Below are 18,950 nucleotides of genomic sequence, written 5' to 3'. Positions count from 1 at the left end.
GCCTCGCTACCATAGCAAAAACTAGAATTTCATATTACTTAACATTTACCAAGCGAGTAGATTTAAATATGAATATCTGTAAACAATCTTATTAATAATGATTTTTTATTCTAAATCAAATTTGTTTTTACAGTTTAGTTAGTATAAAAGTTGAATTTTAATACTCGTATATTATGTCTATAAAGTATTTAAAGCTAAGTTACTAAAACCAAAGCACAATTTCGGATACTATTGTTAGAGATGAGATATATTTTTATTACATAATGATCGCCTGGCATCGTCGTCGTGACAGTGATGTAAGAACGAAATTATTTACTTTTGTTCCTATTTTTTGTAATTCTAATTAGTTTTGAATTTTACTTTTTCATTAAGATTACAGTGTATATATTACATTCATCATTTACATATTAGAGAATTCCGTTTTAACTTTTCTATCATAATAAAGCAAATAAGTATCAGTACGTAAATTTTCAAAAATTCCACTGCTGATGAAATTAATAACTAATATATACATAATATTTATAAATGAATAGGTACTGTCAATTTATGTAATTTATGTATAAATAAATACAGATATAACATATTATCTAGTTGAGTGGAACACAGTTACATTTAAATCCCAGCTGTGACTCAGGGCTTCACTTTAGTGTTACCGTATTACTTGTATACGCTATTATGGTAATCTTTCTTATGACCACAAATAAGATAATAAATAACACTGTAATTAAAAGATACATATAGCGATAATTTTAACATATAGGCGGACTTATAATGTATATGTCGTATTTTAATATTTAATTTATATTAGGCTTACAACATAAATAATATTTAACATACAAGAAAAAAATGTAATTTGATTCATCGTCTGTTTGAAAAACCTTTAAGTTCAAGACAAATTATATTGAAAAATTATTATTTTTTTACACAACAACAAACAACAATAGCCTGTAAATTCCCACTGCTGGGCTAAAGGCCTCCTCTCCCTTTGAGGAGAAGGTTTTGGAACATATTCCACCACGCTGTTCCAATGCGAGTTGGTGGAATACACATGTGGCAGAATTTCTAAGAAATTTGTCACATGCAGGTTACTCACGATGTATTCCTTCACCGTTGTTGAGCACGAGATGAATTATATAGACAAATTAAGCACATGAATCAGCGGTGCTTGCCTGGGCTTGAACCCGCGATTGTTAACTATTTTTTTAATTTTATCAAAATACAAGCTGAAAGTATAAAAAATATATGCACGTTATCCTTTCACGTAAGATAGATTAATAAGATAGGATTAGTTTTAGTATAGTGCCACCCAACGTATTCGAGTTGAAGTTTCATAATTAAAACTAATGATCGTTCAGTTCTTATTAGAAAATATTTCTGATTCAGTAACAACTTATTACAAAATTAAATATAGTTTATCTAATCATCGGGATTATTTCCTAACTGAAAAGTATTATCATCAAATAGCATAAAATTCATTTGTCGTCGTTATATAGGCAATACTTATCTGTATAAAATAAGAGAATAATTATCAGACTAAGGTTCATTGACCCGAGCTGTATTTATATTTATATTTGCTGTTATGAATCAATATAAAATCCGTTTTCTTTCTTTGTTTCAGGTAATAACAATTTAATGGAGCCTGCGCGTATCTTGGTAACAACACAACATTTTTGTGTTGATAAAGAAAATTAACAAATAATTTATTACTAACTATAAGTTAAGTTATTATTATTAGAATACAATAAAATGTTTTTAAGTTTGGTTCATCTCAATCATTATTTATAGATTGTAAGTTTATTTATTTACATGTTAACCTTAGCCATTATATTTATATGTGTGGTATTATTTAGTTATAGTATTTGTTTTAAAGAACGATTGTACTTAACTTTTTAAATAATGATTAACGAGAAAACATTGTTCTAGAATTATAATTTTTAACGGCAATTATCGTAATATGGAACATCGATATTTCTATCTCTATGTTCTTAGTATAATAAGAAAAAGACAGCAATATTTATCGTCGATACATTACCTAGATGTGGTTACTAATACATATCTCGTAGCAGGGACTTGAGCAACGGAGTGCGCGCGCATCGTTTTCAGGGCGCAGGACGCACCCTTGTCAAGTGCTATGAATGTTAAGACACGTGCAACTATAAAAAACATGTTACACGTATTTAACTTGCTTAATATAATATAATGGTTCAAATAACAATACGGTTTTATTATTATTGAACCTTTAATTTATGACAGAGGTGAGAATACTCTTAGCTAAAAGTGTTATCTTGAGTTTAATTTAATAAATAAGGGTAGTGCCGGCTCTGATCATTATTGTAGTCTTCGTATCTCTAGTCGCCAATAGAGGCAGCTACGTTTCACGGCATATCAGGCTTTACCGGCGACCTCATCGGAGGGCGTCCTTTGTTAATTCTGGTCAATGAAATAATATATTAACCACATTTTATTATATCAGTGTCTGTCTTTCGCGGCATCTCAGGTGAGTTCCAGTTTTAAATCAAAACAGGCACTGCAAATGCTTAATTACACTTGGAATATTCTAGTGCACACTATCAATCTACGCAATTTATATAGAATGGTGTAATTTAAGGTTATTTCAAAATAGTCGATCGCTTTTTATATCCAATTGAGATACAAAGTGTTATTGACAAGTTTTACATATTTTATAACATATATACGCCCTAGTTAAAAAAATAAATTTCATTTGTATCGATTTAAAAACGTCAGTATAAGTACGTAGAGTAAAACGTGTAGTTTTTATTTTGTGTGTGTGTTTTTTAAATAGTCCTCGGGGTTTATCCATTCCAGTCTAGATATCGACCGTCCTATTAGCTGTCGGGAAATGCGTAGGCAACTAGCCAGGCTAATACATGTTCCTACTTTTCAAAAAACTGTAACAGTAGTATGTAAATTTATTTCCCGAATGTCGTAATAATTACTTAAGTAACTTATATATTTAGGTTTTTAAACTTTTTTTTTTGCTATTTTGTATGCACTCGTAACTAAGAAACACCTATGTGTCGCACGAACTAAGGCTATTTATAAACTACACTGGTCAATGATGAATAATTGAATGTTTCATTGATTTAATATCAAATGTATTGCGTTATATGACCTTCCAAATTCTCAAATGTTTCTACAAATTTGTACTCTTAAAATAAACATATTTAAATATAATGACAACAATAAACAAATACTAAATATGACGGTTATGATATAATTGCTAAATATAAATTTATTTTATAGTTACCTTATCTGTCCATGCAATCAGCTTTACTAGACATACCGTCGTCATTGCTATGATAATAAAAAAACACGTTTATTTCTGTTATCGTCATAACGACATTAAAGATTAAGAACGCAGCATTATTAATAAAATTGTGAATAACATATAATGAACAAAAGAATTGAGTAATAATAATTTATTTAATATGGTTGTTTCGGTGTGGACTACTTTTTTTAAATAAATAAAATATATCTATAACAACCTATCGGTTGTTTATAAATTTGTGTTTTAAAGGACAAAAAACCAGCCCCTGTCTATGAACTGTTGTATTAGTTAACGGATAATTTTCGTTTATTTAGGTAAATGTTTTGTCTGTGTATGCTATGTAGGTAAAAGTCACCAGGAAGTATAATTTGGGATGGAGTCGAGCGGTCAATATGCTCAATTGAGACACTTGTCGGAACACGTCACACATCACACCCACGCTCTAAGGCCCCAATTAATGTAACGGTTAAATAATGTAATTCCTTATATTTACCTAAGTTTTTTTAAATATATTTTTTTAAGATTTCATAAATGTAATAGTTTATTAAAATATTATATAAACATTTTAATGACAGCTTTACTTTGACTCGAAAATATTATCAGAATATACATATTATAATATATAATTTATATCGAATTTTAATTTCATCGTTGGTTACTATTTTTATAAAAATATATTAATAATCTGTCACTGTCACTTTAAAACCATTGTACTTATTTATTGAAAGAAAGTCCCACAATTATGGTTAGTATTTTAATAAAAGAGCTCTTACGTACATTGTGGAATAAATAAGATTAATTATAAAGGTAATATTAATACACCCACTGATAAGAATTAAATTATATTATTATATCTTTATAAAAATATAGTATAAACATGATTAAAGACACGAGTAAAGTCACGTACAGAGCCATTCGACTTTAATAATACGTATATCTATCGGAGTACTTATTTAAAGAAATAGGCCAATGTAAGCCCGATAAATAATAATTAATGTTTTGCACCAAATTAAAGTTTCCAAGAACATCGTGATTTCCAAGGTTAACTAAAAAACAATAAAAGTGTTTTAACGTTAAGCAAGACAATACACATGGCGTTTTTCGTTTTTTACGAGTTTCACTTTGGTTTGAGTCATTATGAATCACACACGAAGCTATATAAACTAAAACTTGCTTTTCTTGAAGGTCGAATAATATAATTTGTCACGTGGTATAATGTCTTGTTAATAATAAGCCTTAATAGAAAGATTAAAGTACACATTTTATTAGACAATTGAACTTTACTCCCGACAACCATTATTATTGTACCGTATTTGTTCGTATCGTAATTTTTATTGCTTCTTTTTTCTCATTATATAAAACACTTGTATCACTCGACGTACTCTTATAACCAGTTGTATGGAAAAGTTTTGATGATTTTTTTTTATCTTCAACGTTAAAAAATATTGAATGTTGACTTCATAATATGAAACTTAAGAAGGTCGGTAAGAAGTATAAGTATATAAAATAATATTCACTTAACAGAATTTATAGGGATTCTTATTAAAGGGATTAATCTACTTGAAGGGAATAAACAACATAAGAATTAAGCGACGAGTATATAGCGTTTATAGTCGCGAAAATGGTAATTTAGACTCTTTATTGCTGCTATTTCATTGTTAGCTACACACTTGCAGTTATGTTGTACGTAACATGTCACTAACTACATAGAATTTCATATTCACATTTTTGGCACAGTTCCTACACATTACAATCGTGATAAAGCTCTATTCGAAATTCAATGAATTTATTTACATTTTTTTAACTTAAATACTGGAAAAAACAAATAGGAAAAGTTTTACATTATTAACTAATTTTTATTTTAAATGGCGTTCATATAAAATATACAATTACTAAATACGTCTTTTTTAAATTTAATTATGTTTATTAATGCATAACATTTTTCAAAAGGCACTTAAATTTAACACGTTTCATTATTCTTTGTAGCAATAACTTAGCCTTACTTATTAATATTTACATTATATTGTTGATGTCCTTACTACGGTCAAAAACGCATTTATACAAAACATCCAATAAGGTTCCTAAAAACAATACGCAGTGTACATCCACTCTCGATCTCTCAGAAATGTTGACGCACATACGTGTCATGATCAGCTCGCATTACTTTCCTTGTGTCAGAGTTTGGCAGAATGATTCCTTGATCCCGACCCATTATTTACGTGTTTGCTTTATTAACGTAATGGAGTATTTTTATATGACTTATTCGAAAGTCCGTATTTCGGCAAGATGGCAACTTGCCATAACAATGTTATTTCGATTATTTTCAACTGTCCTATTAAAGATTTATCCAATTCTTTGTTGAAAGAAACTAGCGGGTTTTTGGTCGGTTTGGGGTGGAGGCGTGGGCGGTATTTCGTGTTGAGGCTTCAGTAGCCAAGGGTTGTCGATCTTTTGGTGAGGACTGCTGTCGACTCTCTTCTGATTTGTACCGGATGGTGTGAGATGCAACATTGGTGGAAGTCTACCCTTCTGGCACATCTCTGTCTTTTCATTGTTTTGATGCATATTTTCTGAGAAAAATTAACAATAAACAATTTATTTCCGGATTAGAATAATATATTATCTAATACAAAACAATGAAAAATTTTTTTATTCCACATGCTTAAGTAAATTTTAAATTTAAATAAGTATCTAATATTTAAACGTGTTAATTAATGTTTTATAAGTATATCAATATTCCATGTGAATGAAACAATTTATTTGTTTTGTTCATTTAACAAATAACGATTAAAACTGCAGTTACATTTGTTAATTTGTCAAGTAAAAAGTAATTACCTTGTATACTGAGTGAATCCAATGTAATGTTATTCAAGCGTGAACTGATAACTTGCACACCGTTTACAAACATTTGACACTTGTGATATCGATATTATCAACCGCTGAGTGGACGGAGACTTGATGTGAAATGCGCGATGTTTAGTCAGTGAGCGTCGTTTTATAAAGAACCTGAGTCACATTTGGCAGAGAAACTACTAAGACCACGTCATCGACGGGCTCTGACGCGAGAATGTATGACGCCAGCGCATTTGCCGCGCTCGAGCCTTTTGCTATGTTCATGAAAATTTTCTTCAACACCTCGTGTGTTTAAATGTAAATATTGAAAATATATGTATACGATACGAATTATTAGGATCATTCTTTATTTCTCGTATCGTCATTAGCAAAACATTAATTTTGAACCGCCGGGACTTACCTGCCAATTGTGGTCGCGAAGTATTCGTAAAAATTATTGCTTACCTACTAATAACTCTAAAATGTTATTATAAAGTATATTTTAGCTAAATCGATAATATTTAGGTATATTAAAAAGGAAAATAAACTTACATATGATTTCTATGACATATTTCTGTAACTTAAAAAATGTTGGTCATCACCTCAAAAACGTCATATTGACGTATAACTTTGTCGTATCATAAAATAAATTTAAATTGAAATCCCCTAACAATGGCATGATAAATACTTTATCTAAAAAACATACGTACTTATTGACTGTCGCAACGTAAGAAAGAGAAATACCAATTGTTTTAAATTTGAGTACATATTTTTAATTTAAATTTATTCGATTATATCTTGTATCTAAATATAAGTACCTTATCGCCTACCTGTTTAAGTATTCTTGTTTGAAGATGGAAGAAAACATGCGAGATATATTTAGAAATAATGATATATTGACGACAATGATCTTTAGCAGGGCGGTGTTAATAAATCTAAGAGATTACAAGTACATATAAGTGTTAGCGGAAAACTAATATATGTACGTAGTGTACTGTAAAACAATGATTCTGACAAGTGTGTGTTGGAAAATTTTAAGAATTAATTGTCCAGGAAATTAATAATGATGTCAATAAAATAACAAATATAACTTTGTTATCTAAAGATAATGATAATGCTACACGCTCAATTACCTACTCTCGATAATTTTATATAATTAAATTAATGCATAATCAAAGATTACAAATATAATGTCGTGGAATGAAAATTCGTTAACATATTTATAAGAGCACTATTTAATGGGTGGTATATTATACAATTCACACTACCCATTACGAGTTTTTATAGCGCATTAAATGCCAACCAATACTTTGTTTTTATTTGTGTGAAGGTTGAATGCACAACGATATACCAACGGTCCAACCACTAGGGAATAATCGTAGTACCGTAGATATATTATAGACTACAGATCAACTTGGAAAGCACTAAATTGAATTTAAGGTAAACTTTTTTTTCAAATTTTTTTTTCCAAAAATTTCTGTTTTCTAACTTTAAACTTTAGTCATATTATCACCTTAAGAGAACACATTGAATTATATTATTATATATTGTTGGTTATAAGTAAATAATTTTAGTTCTTATTACTCATTGGGTAATTTAAAAAACAATTGGAGGGAAGCTATTTAGGGGAGCTGTAAGACATCAAGAAGCTGTTTTCATAAAGGCATAAATAGGAAAAAAGAGAAGGGGGAGCCTGCACGAGTAAATATTGACTTTCCTCACAAGAGTCAAGCTGTTTACTGGATGGCTGACTCTACCGTATTATATTTACAGAATAAAAATAAACGTACGGGCCTTTATTATTACATAGTTATATATACAATCAGAATTTATATTAAAATACGTAACATTTTTTATTTATCTTGCTTTTATACAAGTTACATTGTACAAATCTTTATAACCTACAAAAGTTTGGTAGGTAAATCAAATATTTTATTACGAGAATTAAAAAAAAAATAATGGTTCAAATGCACGATAAAAACACACGCTTCCGTTTTTAACGTTGATATAAATTATGTTGAAATTTGGTTTAAAATCGTTTACCTACATTTTTAAATTATAGCCCTCCAAGTAGGGCTTAATAAAAAAAAAACAATCTTATGACGATTACAAAGAGTGATTCATTTTATAAACGGAGCGGCATTTTAACTATATTTGTATGTATGTGCCGTCTCATTCATACTCACTTATTTTTAAATGTTTATTGCCAAAAATAGAAATAGCTTTTCTGCATCGTTATTTATATTATAAATGATATGAATTTAACACATTCTTTATAAATAACGTCTGATTTATATTTTCATATCTGATGATTGTCATGCTTTCGAAATCCCATATATTGAAGAAAATGAATGGTCATTTTTAGTTACTTTATCTTAGCAGTAGATAATTATAAACGTTAACTAGTATGGCAGTGTAAAATTATACTAAGTAATCGAAACTCAAAACTCAAACTTCAATTAAGCAGTTGTATATACATTTAAGAACAATTTACATATAGTTCTTAACGAGAAACTATGACCAATAAAATTGTCTTAAAGTCCTCCTTGAGATAATTTAAAATTATGCAACTGGTTTCACCCATACATTTAAACAGAAATAAATTGACATATTATGTCCATAGTAAATTCCGTCCCATAACATTTCTTCATAAAGATTTTATGTCTTGATGTTAAACAGGTATGCTATTTACAGATACCAACGATTTAATTATAGATCACTAGATCATTGATAAAATATATAAAAACTTTTATCGATACTTAAACGAACAATTACTGATATTTATAATAAGCAAGATAATACCCGGCATAATTTTATGTATCGACTTACGCGGCCTCTATTGTACCTCCTTTAATGATCCTGCACCAGAAACTTTCAAGCAACTGTCAACAACAAGTTCAAAGTTTCGATTCACTTAGAATAGAAACGCAAACAGTACTAAAGAAGAATATATATTTTGGACAATTCACTAATAATATCGACAGAATTCGTCTCACATAAGCATTTAGTTAGAATGTAGTTTGGGAAACATTAGATGACTAAGTAAACACTTAAGCACAGATTTATGTTTGGTGGTAGATATTTCACGTGATTTTATTGTATTCAATTTCTATTATCTTTTATAGTTTCAAGAAGATATCGCAAATAGGCGACCCCTCGTCGTGTGGAGATTATGACATAAAGGTTTTTTTGCTCCAGAATTTGCTATCGTAAATATAATGGAGCAAATACCGAATAATCACATTAATCGGGTAAGCCACATGGCTCACAGTAAGCACAGTGGTACCACGGAAAATAGTTCTATGCACACCGTTGTCACTCTCCTAGACATATCACGACATGTACTTAAACTAAAACTCATCGAATTAGAAAAAAATTCTATTCACATTACATTAACCGATTAACCTGCTTTAAATTTGAAAACGAGATTGTAGACAATATATATAAATTTATAAATTCCTAACATTACTATTACCGTGCACTATAGCATATTTATGTTTTCGAGAAGGTATATCAACACGATTAATTTAGGCGCTTACTAATTGTGATATGTGCAGTAGATATTAATAGCGGTTTGTTTACTCACGAATATTCAAATTTACAGTCATAATATAATCAACTCGCCAGTGAAACATATTATTAGATCAGATAAAATGTTGTAGCTTCCATCTAACATATTCCTACTGCTTATAATTTACTTTGTCATAAATTAAATATTTTCCTCGAACTTTGTAATGTAAGTGTTACGTATTAGTTTTTGGAATAAAAAATAAGCGATACTAAAATTCAGCAATAATTTCGGTATCATTTTTCTAATAAATAATTCTTTTAAATTTCATAGTTTAGGTACTTTACAACTAGTCGCTGACATGTATTGTCAGCGACGGTTTAGTATATATACTTTATCATATTATTATATGAACTATATATTTTAATATAATCAGCTTATTTCATTTTATATGAAACGATACTAATGGATAAGCATAAAACTATAGATTTTTGAACTTTCTGTAGTTTACTACTGCAGTTGCAGTCGTTACTGAAGAACAAAAAAGGAAAGCGAAGTTTACTGTCTTTTGATGTACCTAAATTGTAAATCAATCGCGTTTTATTCGAGGATTTCGTTACATAAGTCAGCCACGCGATCGGGTTGACCTTTTAGTAACGTGTGGTGAAATAGTATCATAATTTTATCGATTTACCGTCTCGTGTGAGCTGTGCTACTAGCAGAGTAATTAAGGAAGCACGCAATGTGTAGATAGTACTTATTTATTGCTTTTATTAGTCAATGTTTTGTCATTGTAGTCATACTCATACTCATAATAGTATTAGGACACGTGGTTAAGTGACTCAGACTTTGATTTTGACTTTCATTTTATCTTTCGATTATATTTAATCAATATAATAAATCAAAAATGTTCTGACATGTTTTAATTGAAAGTAAAATAAGTATATGATTTATACACTATATTATACGTACCTGCAATAAAATATTAGAGTTTTATTCAATCTGGCAATGAGACGCATTTGTAATAGTGGAATATAAATTTAATTTTATCCACATATATTGCTATGTTATGTACTGGTGAATCGAAAACGTGACGTTCAAATCTTAGTTAGTCGAATTAGAGTCAATCTTGCTTTAATTTGCCTTGAAAATAAACAGATTGCAGTTTTCGTTCGACCTATCTATTCGAAGCATTGACTATAGAATTATAGAAGTATTCTCTATTTTAGTATTGCGGTGCGGTAGTCATATTGATGGATATCAAATGTTACCATCGCTTGCCGCAATGTTGTTTCCATAAAGCAAATTACAGAACAAATATCATTAGAAGATATTTTTTTAATGATTAAAAATAATCGATTTTAGTGTTTGCACTTATACATCCGTGCAATAATATGTAACAAATTAATTAATGCCAAAACATCTTTTTTGTTACTCCATTTATACTTACTTTAAGACTATTTGCTTCTAAAAGACGTGACATGTCTACTATGTGTACTGTATATTAATACTATATTTATGGAAGTAGTATTAGGATAGCAAACAATGTGAGCTAATTTTTTTCCGTCAATACCGAGTTGACCTACTTGCATAGTTCGTGACAACTTGTGTCTCAGGGCATTGCTCGCTTCATTCGCTGAGTTGAACATATTCAACTCAACTCGACGAAATTTCGCGATACAAATATTTTACTTGTACATTTTTAACATTTTAAAAGATACTGAAGAAATCTTCGTGTGTCGGAAGAAATTCTATCAAATCGTATGTATATCCAACTACCGGCAGTAGACTTAGGAGTAAAGGCATTTCCTAGTGGGACAATAATGAGATGTAACTTTGATATTGGTTTATATATAAGAGTACATTAATTTTTAGCTAAACATGACGTTAAGCTCATGTTGTGTCATTAAAAATTTCAAGTGAATTTCTTTAGTTAATATGCTTATATGTATTTATTGAACTCTTATTTGCCAAGGCCCCAGTTGAGCCTCGTAATCCAGGCTCAAACGGCTTGGAATCACCGAGTCAAAGCCATCCGACGCGACCACCATTGACCAGAGCTGATTCACGATCAGCTTTCTCTCCGCAATCGCTACGACCCGGTGGACCCCAGTTGCAACAAAGGCCACAATTTCAACCAGGTGGACCCGTTACGCCTCCACAGCAGCTTGGTCCGCGTCCAGGTAGCCAAAACCAAAGAGGACCGGTCCCAACTGGACCTCCAGGATCGCCACAAATTCGAAATCAATCTCCAGCTTTGCGACCTTTAAACCACCAACCAAATTCGACTCACCAAGGCTCAAGACCCGTTCTATCCCCGACGTCTGCTTTGCCTACGCAAAGAGGTCCAGTGCCAAATAACCTTCAATTCGGACCACGTCAACCTCCGCAGTTTAGCAACGTTACCACTCCAGACGGATCTAGACCTCAAATAACGTCGCAAACAAACGGTATCGCAAAGACCGGTGCCGCATTGACTTCTCCAGTAAACACTCAATTGCCAAGGCAGCCATCGCAGGGCTCCTTGAAGGGTGTCGATTCTTCTACCTTGTCTCAAAACAAGCCAGTCAACCTGGAGAACCAAATTTCATCTAATGAAAATCAAAACGCCACAAAACTTGATAGTAGCAATGAAATACCGGGAGCGACTAAAGCTAGAAGTTTCAGTATTGCAGCTGCGCCTGGAACACCAAGTCCGCTCAAAATGGACGATGATCGCAGAAAATCCGTAAGTTCAGTTGGTGGGAGATTCGATGAATTAACAAGTCGCAGTCCTGGACTTAGTTTGATTCAAGAAATGAGGGGCAGTAAGGATAATATGAGAGGTTCTAAGGAAAGTGTAAGATCTGAAACATCCACTGACGGAGCTAAAGATGCACCCGATCGTCCTGAATCACGTCTAGCCAGTTCAAAAATGACGGAATCGCTTATGGGGTCTTTATCAAATTTATCGTCAAAAAAGAAGACAGACGACGACGATGATGTTGTATCACAGAACAATTTGACAACAGTAAAAACTGAAAATTTGCAAAATAAAACTGATTTGTCTGATCGCTCACCATCTTTAACTCGAAGCGATGACTCACCCGAGCCGAAGAACGTATCTCAGAATTCGATTTCATCAAATAAAACACAAAGTGTAACACCAGAACCACAACGTCCAAATACACCAAAAACTGATATTAAGCAAGAACTTAAATCAGAACTAGTTAAGGACACGAAACCTAACGCGGTAGTACAAAATAAAACTATTTCGAAATCACCCGTTGCACCAGAGTCAAAATCACCTGTAGAGACAAAGCCTCCTGTCTCAGTAAATAAGAAACCAACGGATTTGAAAACTTCAGTAACTCCATCTGATTCCAAAAAATCAACTCCACGTAAAGTTGTATCTGCTCCAAGTTCAAGGCCCAAAGGTAACTGTTTAAGATAGCTTTATGTAATAATACAATTTTATTGTACGATGTATTGAGATGAACCAAACAACAACATAGTTATAATAATTAAGGCTAAGGTTTTAAATGAAAAATCATAATTCTTTTTTTAGATGGAGATAACGACAGTGGCGTTGATGAATCTACACAAGGAAATGTGAGTATCTATACATAGAAAAACATAATACATATTTTATTTTGATTTGAACAAATAAATTAATAGATTTATACATATATTTACATTGTTTTTATGCCCAAAGGATCTCAACGGTTCACCTGGGTCACCAAATAAAAAGCTGCCCAGCAAACTGCCAACAAAAGAAAAATCTAGCAGTAGCTTGAAGCAAAATCTCTCTCGATCGTCAAGCAAAAGCGCTACAGCTAAAACACCAGAAACTCCACAACCAAATGAGAAAAAGAGTAAGTTATGTAAAGAAATCATAAATTTTTAACTTACAATTTTGAATACCATAAATTGTCAAAAAATAATGAGTATTTATTTTTTACTTTTAAGTAACATAAAAATATTGTTTTATAGAAGTACCAATGAACAAAGTTCAGGTTGGAAGCGCACCATCACCTAACATAAAAGCAGTTAAATCGAAGATCGGTTCATTAGATAACACCACGTACAAGCCAGGTGGTGGAAAAGTAAAGATAGAAAATAGAAAACTTGACTTTAACAACGTCACACCTAAAATTGCTGCGAAAAATGAAGCTTACACACCAAGCGGTGGAGCCAAAAAGGTATGATGTTAAAATTATTATTAACACAAACATTGGCTTCTTCAGTTCTTTCTATGTCAGTTAAACAAAATTTAACAAAAAAATTGTTTATTTACAGATTACGACTACAAAACTGGAATGGAACGCAAAATCAAAAATTGGTTCTCTTCAAAATTCTTCTTATAAGCCTGGTGGAGGGGATAAGAAAATTGAAACTGTCAAGTTGGACTTCAAGGAAAAAGCGAAGCCCAAGGTTGCATCCACCATTAACATCACTCACAAACCAGGCGGAGGGGCTGTAAAGGTAACATGAGGAATCACTTTGCACGTTTCAGGTTATATTTTATCAACTATATAAACATGATAACTTTCTACGTAAAATTAAGCAAAATGGTCAGCGTGTATAAGGTTGCAGTGAGTATTGGACGTATTAGCTACGAAAAACGTTCATATATATAGGCATTCACTTAGTAACACTATGTACTTTATTGGCGTAATTCAGGAAGTATTGTAGGTTTGATGTTTAGTCCAAACATTTGCACTGTATTTAGGTCAATGTTAAGTTAGAAAAACGCTATAATTACAGTAACATAAATTTCATATTGACGCATAATTCGAACCATTTCATAATTTTCCTTCGTAGACATGTGCCGGGACGAGACCGGTGAGTAATTTATTCAAGTAATATGCTTTATTCACGAAAACGCCGCTTGTTGTGTTCGTTTCAAAAACGTGAATGTCGGGCACTATTCTTTTAAGTTAAATTATTGTAAGCAAATACTTGAAAATGTTTAGTAAGGATTGTAATATATTAAGCTAATATGAGTTTGAATTGTTGAAAAAATGGATAGATTTATAAGACACATTGCTATTTTTAGTTTGTAAAATGGGCATTACCAAGATGGAGAGCGTCAAATAGACCGTGTCATTTTTACCGTAAGGCTCGCAGAAAGGTCAGTTGGGTGGTATTAGATGTTCACAGGCGACCATGTATGTTCTATAATTAATAAAACCAATGAAATGATCTGACGTCTATAGGACGGTGTTTCGGCTGAATTTCACGCTGAGATATGCTTTGAAATGGAACTATTGTCATTAGTTCATTATATTTGTTCTTATTGGTCTTCTGAGCGAATGGGAATGTTTTCTATTACACAGGACTGTTGATTTTCATTATATAATTAATAAATATAAATTTATATATGTTATATATCTCAAAAGAATCATATATCATATTTATTTTAAAGAAACATCACAATATAACTGAATGTCCTATAAAATGCTGCTCACTCACACGCTGATATAAATTTATTTATATTTAATCTAAACATGTTATGTCAATTTAAAAACCATGATACTTTAATATTTATGTATATGTATATTTACAATAATAATGATTTCTAAATATAATGTTATGTATGAAAGCACTTATTATACAAAAAGTTTTTAGTAATAAAATAATGTTCTTAAAAATATGAAACATAAAACTACTTAAAAAGTTTTTGTATAATAGACGACACAAATAAATGTATGTATATTTTTTTATATTAGTATGTATATTGCACGTTGACTTTTCACACAGATTGAAAATCAAAAATTGGATTTCAAAGCACAAAGTAAAGTGGGTTCTCTCGACAACGTTAAACATAAGCCAGGCGGCGGTGATATTAAAATATTTGACGACAAGGATTACATTAAGCAGATCGGTGGACACTCTCCTCTCCCCAACAGTCACGGCCAGTCGCGACAGGAGGTGAGGGATACTTCGCTTGGGATTATAGGACTATTTTTGTTCGCTTCTTGTTTTGTTTCGTCATTTATTTTCGTTTTGGTGGAGGCTTACCGTCATACATCAGTCATTTTTTATTTATTATTTCAAAACATTTTATTCACTTTTTGTTTCAGCCAGAGTATTTATACACATATTACTGAATAACATTTTTGGGTTCAAGGTACATTCGAAATTAACGAATAACGTGTGTCGCATAAGTTTTGACATTTACTAACACATTTTATTTTGTCATTAACATTTTATGATTATTTTGTGTTGATTTCGTTCTTGTTTTCATGATTTTTTGTTTTGTTATTGCATTATGTTGAAAAATTCTAAGAATTTAAAATTTTAGTCTCTTTCAAAATGTAAAAAAAGGTTCATGCTTTGTCTCAGAGTCCTGTTCCGCCGTCTGCCGCAGCGTCAGCCCAGCTTCCGAAAGCGGACGAAAATTTAAATCAGCAGGCGTGTTAAAGCGAACTTCGATAGACTACGATTTTCTATATACGATATTTAACTGAAAAGTCCAACCATTTTAAAATATTTTTATTGTTTACCTAGTTAAAGGTTATAATTTTAATGTACCTACTCAGTTTCGTGATAAAGAACAAATCTTTACCTTATAGATATTGATTAATAATTGCTAATTACGGATCTAAATTTTATCAAGTCTTTTAGACGTTTTGATATAATACTTTATTAGGATTCATTTATATTTACCAATCGCCGCATATATAGGGCGATTACATAGATGTATCCGTCATCGCTAAATAAAATATCCGTTTAATAAGCTACTAGGGACGTAGATGAGTGCCAATAAGTAATATAATTAATCGATTATTTTTTTGTGTTCAAACGTAATCTGTATTCATAGATATCTTATGATATCAGATATAACATTTTTAATTAATTGATTGTTTCTATAAATAAATCTCTTGATTTAATTTGCAGTAAATAATAAATACGTAAATGATTAAATTAATAACGTACATAAAAAGCACTCTTGTTGATTTGTGTGTAGTAGCATCACTGATTTTTATTATTAATAAGTAATATGATTAAAAAATTGGTGTTTATCTATATACTTAGATGATTTGTTATTATTACATTTGTGGTCATTTAGAAGTATGTCACGTAAAGGTTACCTTGCATAGCGGGTGTTTCGTAGACTTGTGTGCACGGACAGAGTAGGTATATTCTGGAGTGTTTAATGAAATTGGGCAAAGTTCTCGACTCAGCAGCGAGCGCTTATTACTAATCACACGCAATTACAGTCTGACCTTAATTTTTTATTGTATAAACTCGCTACGAAAAATTATACACTAATTAAAAGTTTAGTTTAAATTTGTAATGCTGGGACGAGAATTGATCGAGTTCGCGATTGACTGAACAAAATTATTCTTAGAATATATTAATATTTTATATGTAACTACTGTTGTAAGGACTAATTAGAATTAGATAGCCGTATTAATCTGATGCTGATGCTTTAGTCACATTTATTTGCATTGACACTGTAACATTAAGGTAGTATGCATTTGATTAAATTAAGTTTTTGATATTTAATAATTTTATATGTATAGGGCCATTCGATTTCGTAAGATTTAATTATTACCCGGATTAATATCTAGAATTTTATGTAATACATTAAGATTTGAAAGTTTACATTTTTCAATATCCATAACTATGACTTACCAATATTGTACGCATACTATTATTCACATTTATAACATCTGCGAGTTCATTTTGTGAATTATAAAAGGGTATAACACATTGATAATCCTAATTTTAATACAAGTTAACGTCTCAATTCGTGTTTTATTTAATAGTGTTAGAAATAGTTTTAGACTAAAAAGTATCTATTCATTTAGTAAATTTCACAAATCATATTAGTTTGTCAAAAGTAATACATCACACAATGCACAAGCACTGAAATTGTGGAACTCTTGCTTCTCCAAGAACTTCGGTAAGTGATAATTATTTGTTTACTCCATACTATAAGCACTTTATATCCCACTTTTGAAATTGTTGAAAGCCATCTTACGATTTTATTGTTATAATGAATGACTATAGAGTCACGTATTAATATTGAATAGCATTCTTTAATATATAGTAGACCTGCAATTGGTGCTGGTTTGGTCTACATTAATAATTGTTGCCGGCCAAAGTAATAAATTTAAAGTTGTATAGAAACAAATATTTTTATTAAATGTTAAATGAATATATTTGTTTTATCAGTATAAAATTTGAAATTGGTTTGGGTTGAGGTGATCCCTACAAAGGATTGCTACCCTCAGTTGATGACTATTAAGTTCATTAAATATTACACAGGAAGATCTAAAGACTGAATCCTATGTCTATTCCTGTAGTTTTTTTACGTCATCGTATTGATCATTTTGATCAGCTTGGTATTATATCATATTTAAAAACATTGAAATAATTGTAATGGTGTTTTGGTACATGTTTCATTACAATTGTAATCGTTCTATACAGGACAATTATTACATGTCAATACAAGAGTGGTCCGAGGAGGAACGTCCGCTGTCCCGCAGCCGGTCGGCGCGGTTTTCGCGTCCCCCGCGCACCCCGCGCACCCCGCGCACGCCGCGCGCGCTGTCGCCGCGCAAGCCAGTCGGCGCCGACACGCCGCGCGCGCCGCGCCGCGTGTCGGCCCGCGAGGCGCCGCGCTCCGCTTACTCGCGCCGCGCCTCGCTCACGCAGCGACCCGCCTTTTCAGTATATTGAATTATATATTGTCATTAAGTAAAACAAAATATAGAAAATTCTTAGGTCTCGTAGCTACGTGTGTGTGATTCACTTTAGAGACGCAAACCATAAAACATTACCGGTACTATTATTTAGTATTAGTGTGACTAAGACTTTAACTTTTACAGATTATAATTATTTAAAATATTATAGACAACCGATATTGTGTAAGTTCAGAAATATCAGCTGTATAATTTATAATGTTTTACAATAACTTAAATTGAATGGTTTGCATAATATAGTTTCTAACTCATAAATCTTTTTTGATATATTTTAAATGTTTAGAACACAGCACAGTACAATTAGTTTTTAACGAATATTAAATTTAATCAATGACTAACACTTTCTTAGGTTAAGAAAAACATACCTATAAATGAAAAAAAATATAGGTGACATAACTTATGCGTATCATTCCATTCCATTCTTCATCAATATAAATGGAAAAAAACTTATAGTTTTAAATTTATTTAACTAAACACAAGTAAATTAACACATAATAGTAGTAAAAATAAATGAAAACACTCCTTTGAACTTGTGATTAGAAAATTAAATAGTTTTTCACAAATAAACACGATGTAATCTGCATCTTTGTGATTTGTCTTTTCAATTTTATTAAAGTAATTATAT

At 31.1% G+C, this 18,950-nt stretch overlaps 2 protein-coding genes across 2 annotated transcripts; one reads left to right on the top strand and one right to left on the bottom strand.

The window, feature by feature from the left end:
- The first annotated feature begins 2,406 nt into the window (after positions 1-2,406).
- LOC124535407 (microtubule-associated protein tau) lies at positions 2,407-18,468 on the top strand. The gene is made up of 11 exons (XM_047111617.1): positions 2,407-2,497; positions 9,247-9,372; positions 11,605-13,045; positions 13,177-13,220; positions 13,324-13,483; positions 13,602-13,810; positions 13,908-14,093; positions 14,433-14,453; positions 15,372-15,542; positions 17,451-17,523; positions 17,962-18,468. The coding sequence occupies exons 2-11, from the start codon at positions 9,340-9,342 to the stop codon at positions 18,300-18,302; spliced, it is 2,679 nt and encodes an 892-aa protein (XP_046967573.1). The 5' UTR covers positions 2,407-2,497; positions 9,247-9,339; the 3' UTR covers positions 18,303-18,468.
- Positions 4,116-6,369, bottom strand: LOC124535044. The gene is made up of 2 exons (XM_047111070.1): positions 6,125-6,369; positions 4,116-5,859 (listed from the first exon to the last, which is right to left on the bottom strand). Exons 1-2 carry the CDS (start codon positions 6,195-6,197, stop codon positions 5,633-5,635), a joined length of 300 nt encoding a protein of 99 aa, XP_046967026.1. The 5' UTR covers positions 6,198-6,369; the 3' UTR covers positions 4,116-5,632.
- Positions 18,469-18,950: the final 482 nt, after the last annotated feature.

Source organism: Vanessa cardui, chromosome 14 (assembly GCF_905220365.1).
Source record: "Vanessa cardui chromosome 14, ilVanCard2.1, whole genome shotgun sequence".
Lineage (NCBI taxonomy): Eukaryota > Metazoa > Arthropoda > Insecta > Lepidoptera > Nymphalidae > Vanessa > Vanessa cardui.
This window is presented reverse-complemented; position numbering and strand designations above follow the sequence as displayed.

Bases quoted from the DNA above. Each gene is read 5' to 3' on its own strand.
- LOC124535044 (XM_047111070.1), bottom strand. From the start codon at position 6,197: ATGTTTGTAAACGGTGTGCAAGTTATCAGTTCACGCTTGAATAACATT. The intron at 5,860-6,124 runs GTAATTACTTTT...AATTTTTCTCAG, and splicing joins GGATTCACTCAGTATACAAG to AAAATATGCATCAAAACAAT.
- LOC124535407 (XM_047111617.1), top strand. From the start codon at position 9,340: ATGGAGCAAATACCGAATAATCACATTAATCGG. The intron at 14,094-14,432 runs GTAACATGAGGA...TTTCCTTCGTAG, and splicing joins CAGGCGGAGGGGCTGTAAAG to ACATGTGCCGGGACGAGACC. The intron at 17,524-17,961 runs GTAAGTGATAAT...CATTTTGATCAG, and splicing joins TTGCTTCTCCAAGAACTTCG to CTTGGTATTATATCATATTT.